Here is a 7,849-nt window from a genome sequence, read left to right as displayed (position 1 = left end):
GTAAAACACCGTTTCAGGATCTGGGTTCAAAAAACTGATACTTGCCAACAACAAAATCCGCAAAGAATTTACTGGAAACCCCTTGGTAAAGGTTGGTGTCATCTCCCACGTGGGACGTTCTTTAAAGGGGGAATTCAGCATTGCCGAATCCCACCCAAATGGTTGCTTTCAGCAGGAATTTACTGGGTTTGGTTCTTGTTCAACGAAATAAAGGTACCAGTAATCTGACTGACCTGGGAGCTGAACGGCAGCAGAATTAACCACCGTAGACTTGGGCTGCGTCTTGATGGCACGGAGAGCAGCCAGCGATGCTGTTCAAGGCCAGGTTGGATGGGGCCTGGAGCAACCTGGTCTAGTGGAAGGTGTCCCTGCCTAGGGAGCTTGGAACTAGATGATCTTTAAGGTCCCTTCCAACCCAAACTGTTCTATGATTCCATGGTTCTGTGATGCGCAGTGGGTGTTTTCACATGGACACACTCACCTCTCCATCCCGTCCCGTCCTGGGGGCAGAGCGGGCTGTCACCTCGTCTAGCCATCACCCCGCCAGCTGCAGCTCTGCCCGGCAAAAGCCAACTGGGGACACCGACTGCTCCTTCGGCTCAGAGGCTTTTACAGGGCTGGCAGATGGACCCTGCAGCCGGGGCAGCACAGGGGGCCGCGGCCGAGCTGCGTCTGCGCCGGGCCCCAGGGGCTCCCCTGCTCCTCCTGGGAAAGTTTGAGAGGAAAATACGTTTGCGATGCTTCAACCTGAGAGACTCTCTCCTAAATTAGCAAAAGGACATGTCAACGTATGTTCGGGATCTCAGCTCACAGTTTCTGTGTGCTTCAAAGTCACAACGGCCAGCTGAAAAACTTCTCCGCAAGGGAAGGCAAAGGCGGCTGGTGCAGGGGGCGGCCGCGGTCCCGCAGAAGCCCCGCTGTGCCCTTCACCCCCCAGTGCTGTTTTACACACAAAAAGCCGTGGGTCCAAAAAAAACACAGTAAACAGGACAAAAGGCGTTGCTTTCAACCCTTCTCCTGCCACCCGAGAGGGGTGGGCACGTTGTAAGGGAAACGTTATCCCGGGCCCAGCTGTGCAAAGCAGGAGGGAGGAGGTCAGCGGCAGAGGGATGGGTAATTTCTCGAGTCTCGCTACGGAGGGGTGCAGAGACGGAGGGAAACCCTCTGCGTGAGGCCAGCACGGCGCCAGGCACAGCACAGTGCAAACCCAGCAAAGGAGCCCGTCTCCCCAGCTTTGGCACGTGATCCAAGGCACGGGGACGGTCTTGGATGGGACCGAGGAGACAGACCTCCAAGTGGCAATGCACACGTGGCCTCAGGGATGTCCCCATGGAGACCTCGCTGCCTACAGGAGCTTCTCCTGGCTGGGACAGGCGGCTCAGGGCTCCTTTCTCCATGGGGCGAAGGAGCAGAGGCCCCAGAGACTTACCTCCCCTGGAGAACGTGATGGAGAGCCCAAAACTGCAGAGAAAATCCAGAAACTTGGTGCAGAAAGGCAGGGAAGGTGTCCTTCTGCTTCAGTGCTGCCCACCCAGCAGCACGTCCAGAGGGACGCGTCACAGCTACCGGACCGTGGCTGAGATGTTCCCCAAAGGGCACCCAGGGATGGAGCATCCCCGAAGGAAAAGGGCTGAAATTCTTGGTGAGACAAAGACATCCCCACCCCTGGGGATAGCGCTGGTGGTAGATGATGACCTGGGTACCTCATCCAAAGGGCGATGTCCCCTCCTGCAACCCAACAGTTGGAGTCAACTCGTACTTGGGGGGGTTTGGCCGAAACACCAGTTATGCCGGTGCGGGGAGCGGTCTGCAGGGCAAAGTGTGGCTTCAGCTCAATCCGGAAAGCTTTATAACAACAAAGGTGCTGCGAGGAAATAAAGTGAGGTTACGGAGTGCTCCCCCGAAGCCACAGGGCGTACAGTCCCCTGAGGGTGATATTTGGGTTACCTGATATCTCAGTATCACTTACTAACCAGCAGATGCGGGTGAACTGGAGAACAAAACCACTAATTAATGGGCAAATACGCAACGTAGGTGCGATGTGCTGCTTCTTGGGGTGCTGTAGGCACCCTGGGCAGCCATCAAAGGGGGAGACACAGCCAGAAACACAGAGCTCAGCTCCTGGGACGGAGGTGGGACACAGCAGGCAGTGCCGCGGCAAAAGCACTTGCTGAGGCTGAAGCTCTACAACCACAGCCCCTGATCTTGCTTTTAAGGTAAAGACAGAACACGGCTGCAGTCAGGAGAGGAGAGCAGACAGCAAACCCCAGCAGCAGGGCCTGCGATCCACGCACCGCCAGGAGCCAAACTGGAATCGTAGAGAGGAACTTAAACCAAGAGGACTAAGGCCTGCAACAGGGAGCGTAAGACTTGAGTATTTTTTTTCCAAAGCAAGTAACTGCTTCGGAGGTGTTAAATTCTCATCGTGGAAAATCCCAAGGATGTAGTTTCGTACCTGCACTGGCTGGGTTTGAGTAAGAGCCCTGCCAAGCCAGCTCCACCGAGGAGTCTCGGGCTCTTCCCTCACTGCACCAGACAGTATTTAGCCCCAAGATGCCCGTGACTGAGCGTGGCAGATCAGCACCCAGACACCAACCACACAGAGCGCACGCGGCCGCCCGCGCTGCTGCCAACGGGCATCAGCCAAGATCCACAGGAATTAAACACACTTTGTGCAATAGAATTACCAAAGTAGCTGCTGCCACGGGATGAGGCTTTGATGAACACCGCAGGTATCACTTACTGCGTCACACTCAGCATCTGCAACAGCTCTCGTGCGCACCATCATCACACACAAAGCCAAGGCGGCGTTTGAGATCAGACCGCAAAGTGGCCGAGCACAGACCCGAGGGCTGACCCCCGTCCCCGCAGAGCCCCCCTGCCCCTCGCCAGGGCAGCAGCCCCATTGCAGCCCTCAGCCCTTTCCCAACACCCGCCTTCGGTCACCATCTCCCCCCAAGCCCCCTCCGTGGGTGCAGGTGGGCTCCAGCAGTGCCGGGGTATGTTCGACAGCACCGAGGGTGCCCGTGGGGTTATTGCAGCACCTGAGCAGGGCTGGGAAGCTCAGACACTGCGTGCTTACGTGGCTGATGCTGCAGCTTTTTTCCAAACATCTCCAGCTGGGAATGTTTGAGGGCATTTGTCTTTCCATAAATGTTGAAAATTGATCCAACTCCAAAACTCTTTTTGCTTGAACTGATGGATTTACTCTGATTTACCCTGCTCAGAGTGGTTCTGCTTTTAAGGTGAAGACAAAAAAAACCCCCCGGGGTAAGCATTTAGCACCTGACACACCCAAACGCACCTTGCAGGCCTGTTCTGTATGGGGGAACTTGTTCCAGCTCGCTCCCCAGCCCGACACAGCCCTTATCCAGCCTCCACCACACTCACGACCCTCCTGCTGCCCTCCATCAAAGTTTTGAATCAAGTTAAAAGCTACGGGGGTATTCAAAAACACGCTGCCCACGCTGCCCCTTAGAGCACAATTCGATTCTTTTCACACCAGACACCATTCCCACAGCATCGGCCCTTTCTCCGCTACCGGCACGAGCCGCTGTGCCCCCCCCCGAGCGGACCCACCCGGGGCAGTAACGGGGCTGCAGCACTGGCCAGGAGCCACAGATAAAAGCTTCAAGTACAGGGAATGAACACAGGGGCAGATTTAAAACACAATTGTCATGCCATTTTTTTTTGCGTAGGAAAGGGGTTTTTTGCTCAACAGGTGGGATTTAATAACTAAGAGAAGTACAATTAATGAGGTTAAAATATGCAAGCAGGTTATTCTAATTTGACCAAGTAGAACTTCACCTCACTCTTAACAATTTATCATTGCTGGGCAGTAACTCACTCTTCATTTTTAACAGACAGATCGGCTGCAGAAGCTACTATTCATTCATACAACTTGACAACCTGGACCACAACTATTTTCCCTAAATTAAATTAAAGGCTACATCCAGTAACGGGTACCTCGCTGTAGAAAAATGGCAGCTGAAACTCCCAGCGCAGTCCTCCAAAGCCACGGGCTCAGCCTGCGTCATCCCTGCGGAGGTCACGCCGTGTTGCGAATGTAGCACAAGGCACGGGGATGGATTTTGGTCACTTTATTAAATGAGATATTAAATAGTTTAAGTTTCAACTACTAAACAGCACTTTGAATGGTGAAAACACAGATAGTATATCGTCATACTTGAATGCTTCTTTTCTTTAAAAACACATTTCCAGTCCTTATATATATTACAAAACAGCCTTATAGGAAGAGGTGACACCTTTTCTATGGTACTTAAGATATTTAATACAGAACTGAAAAGCCATCTAATAGAAACAAAGGCAAGTCTTCACAGCTGTATGATTTCAGCAGCCAAAGCTGGTTGATGGACTGAAACATTACTATACAACTGGGACAAAACATATACAATATCACAATACTAAGCAAAAACGCTTTACATCCAAAGGAATAAACAGGTTACAAAATGTGGAGAATTTAGCAGGCAAAACTGTATTACAAGCAACATTTTTATTCGTCATCTTAAGCCATTTCACCTAGTTAAAACATCTAAAACAAATATAAAAAGCCTTTTATTATCTTACTGATGTATGTTCTGTCTTTAAATATTCGTTAAAGCTCGATGTTATACTCAAAGCACATTGTTATGCAGCTAAAATGTCAAGTGAGGAACATGTATGCAAAGTGGTCCATGTTTTATTTCAATGCTTATCTCAGGTTTCTTCTTATGCATTAGTCTTCTGTTATCCATAGTTTTGTCCAGAATGAAAAAAAATGTGCCTTTAAATGTTGCCTAAAACTTCCACATTTAAGTCTTTGAGTTACTGTAAAACTCCATTGAACATTCCCAGGTTTGGTAGAAAGTATTTCTCTTACTCACGACACGTAGGAATATCGGTGAGAGTTGCCCAGAGTACATTTGCCTTCCAATGTTTGTCTCAAAGTCTCACGTTTTGTTTCTTCTAGTGTGAATACGTCTCCTTTTGCTCCCCTCCCCCCAAATTAAATTTAATTGTAGAGCTGGCAAAGCACTAGAACATACTGAGGTTCTTTTGTGGTATCTTGTAATAAAGAGGTCCAAGACAGCAACTTGTAGCTGGTTTTGCAACAGATCAAGCAAACTCTGTTCAGATCACAAACCAAGTTTCAATCACAAAATGAAATATCGTGTGAGATTTGCATATTCAGATGCAAAAACCACTTGTCCATTCAGGGCAAGAACTCAAAGCTCCTTTTTCCTCTTCCAAAACAAGAAACTTCCCAGAAACCAAAACCATTTTAGGTCACGTCAGCAAGTCCGAAGAGTCCAGCAATATCTGAGTAAGCGCCTCCATCTGCTCCTTTCTCCGGAGTTCTGTAGTCGATACACCATCGCCCCACGGGTTCCTGTCACTTACTTTTACCCCCAGGTTATAAACTTTTTTTTTTTTGGGGGTGGGGAGAGAAGAATCAACCAAACTCTATTCAAAGAAAAGCCCTATTTGTATTTAATTAGATCTTCACAAGCACAAAAAGTGTGGGTAAAGAGAGTGCTAACGATATATAATAAACCAGAAATTTATCTCTGGTCTACATAAAAAATAAAACCAAACAAAACCATCAAGCTCTTTGTGTACTAAATCATATTTTCACACAAACGAAAGGGAAGGGGTAGAGTGCATAATCAAAACTCTTCTCTAATAAGAGGAAAAGTTATTTCACTGTTCTGGCAGCTCTGGAAGTTGCTACAGCACTTTCTTTTTTTATCGATTTTAAATCAGCAATGGTTCTGCCATGTTCAAGTTGTACATATAACAGGGTTTGACCCTGGCCACCACCACTATTTTAACCCCCAAAACACCAGGAATTCCATTTTCTTGGCCCGTCTCCCATTGCCGGCAATGGGGAAAGACAGTAGCACCAGCATTAAGGAGTTAACAGAAATGTGCTTTGTATTGGACTCCGCATAGAGTAAATCAGCGTGTGAAGGAAAAACATCTCCAAGATCACCATTTGTTCTTCCATCACATAAAACTGAAAATAAAAAATGGCAGAAGACTAGGGAAGAACAATCGGCTTCCCCGAGTCACTATTTAAGGCTGTTTACACAGTTTCTACGTAACTGCACGACTCAAAGGTTTCAGAGCAGTAGTATTTAAGAATATTGCACTCAATTCTGTTTCAAAGAGTATTTTCAGTTCCTGTTTCATTCAGCATAGATGATCTAGCACGAGTCCAGACCTCAGTCAAAAGGAAACCAGACTATTTCTGTTATAATATTCCCACTAAGATAAAGAAATGGGTAAGCAGAAAAGTATTCCGTAATTTGAGGAATCAACTCTAATCAAGAACTCAGCTGTTTACGATGCACATATGGAATACTGAAACACACAGACCTGCAGTCCTTCCTAAGCCTCTCGGATTCGGTGACAGCTTCGCAGCTACTAAAAGCACGCGCAGGAGTTTAGACAGGAAACCTGTGGAGATGCTACTGTTACGGGAGGACTTGTTTTCACTGAAAACAACTTGTTATCTCCTGTACTCAACATATGTAAGAAGATTCTAGGCAACATCACTGACAACAGGGAAAACATTATGTCCTATTTAAACAAAGCTGAAACACTAATGTGGAACATGGCATTTAAGGGGACCAACCAAACTATTTTTTTTTTTTTTTTTTTTTTTACAGTTGAGTTCTGTTAAGCCATTGATTCCTAAAAAAATAAAAAGTTCTTTCTCTGATTTTAACAATCCTTTAGGCTTTTAGTGCAAAATCACATTGATTTCCCTTGGGAAGGCCCTGGATTTTTGCCTCTCATTGGGGGTGGTGCTCGTTGTAACGGCGGTGGCTGCATACCGCCAGACACTGACTGATACATTCCTCTCATATCTATCTGTTGGTAGTTGGAAGGATTCATGATCAGATTTGGAGGCTTTGGCATCATGAGATGACTCATTGCTGCTTGCTGGTAAGACATCTGCTGCTGCTGATTGTACTGCTGCTGTAGTCTTCTGTTCATGAGTATCCTCTGAACACAACTGATCAACTGTGAAGGGAAAGCAGAGCTGTTGTAAGCGCAGGGCCCGTCTCAATGCTGCAAGTATCAAGTTCAGAGTTAAAATCGATTTGTTAGGGATAGCATGGCTGAAGGGAAAAGCACCATTGTTACCACCATCACTAATGGGATGGTATTCACAAGCTGATGACTGTAGAAACCATTTAGTAACACCATTTAGGGCTGAGTTCTCTTAATGACTTGCCTATTGTATTGCACTCGGCATTTACCTACGTTGCTACGGCAACACGCACTATACTGTGAAATTATTTCCAGGTATAAGTTACAACATTATTTGTCAGGTACTATTTATCTTCCCTTTGAAAGTCCTGCATGTGGATTGTCACTAAATGTTTGTTTGCCCAAGAGAAATCTCTCCCCATTGACATAATCTGGGCAACTTTCAGATTTTGCAAAATAATTCTAAGCTAAAAAACCATTACCAGCACTTTCTAAGATGGGTGTTTCCTCAGTTGCTTTCTGAGCTCTGGGAATCACATTTCTCTTTAAGCCTCATGACCTTCAAGCAAACTACTTCAACAGAAAAATCTGGTATTTTTTTTTTTTACACGAACTTCTCATGGATTCTCCTTCGATGAGACTGAGCAATGCAATCCAACACGTTGCAGAAGGCACCATCTCCTGATGTCACCTCACACACACCGTTACACAATGCCAGCAAATCCCTGACCTATTGAAACACACATCCTGTAGGTATGTATTTATGAACCTCAACACATGCTTCTATTTTATGAACGCACACATGCACAGTCCATACTCAACATCCCAGTTCAAACATGGCCAGTTGGTC

The 7,849-nt window shown here is 47.0% G+C and overlaps 1 protein-coding gene across 1 annotated transcript in view; it reads right to left on the bottom strand.

Moving 5' to 3' along the window:
• Positions 1 to 4,085: 4,085 nt before the first annotated feature.
• ATRX (ATRX chromatin remodeler) overlaps positions 4,086 to 7,849 on the bottom strand; it is an 82,089-nt gene continuing 78,325 nt past the window's right edge. Inside the window, 1 exon segment of the mRNA XM_068409731.1 lies at positions 4,086 to 7,029. Coding sequence (XP_068265832.1) covers positions 6,757 to 7,029 — 273 coding nt within the window. The 3' untranslated portion in view covers positions 4,086 to 6,756.

Source organism: Nyctibius grandis, chromosome 10, assembly GCF_013368605.1.
Source record: "Nyctibius grandis isolate bNycGra1 chromosome 10, bNycGra1.pri, whole genome shotgun sequence".
Taxonomy (NCBI): Eukaryota; Metazoa; Chordata; class Aves; order Nyctibiiformes; family Nyctibiidae; genus Nyctibius; species Nyctibius grandis.
Note: the sequence above shows the minus strand (reverse complement) of the source record. Positions and strands in the feature narration are given on the sequence as shown.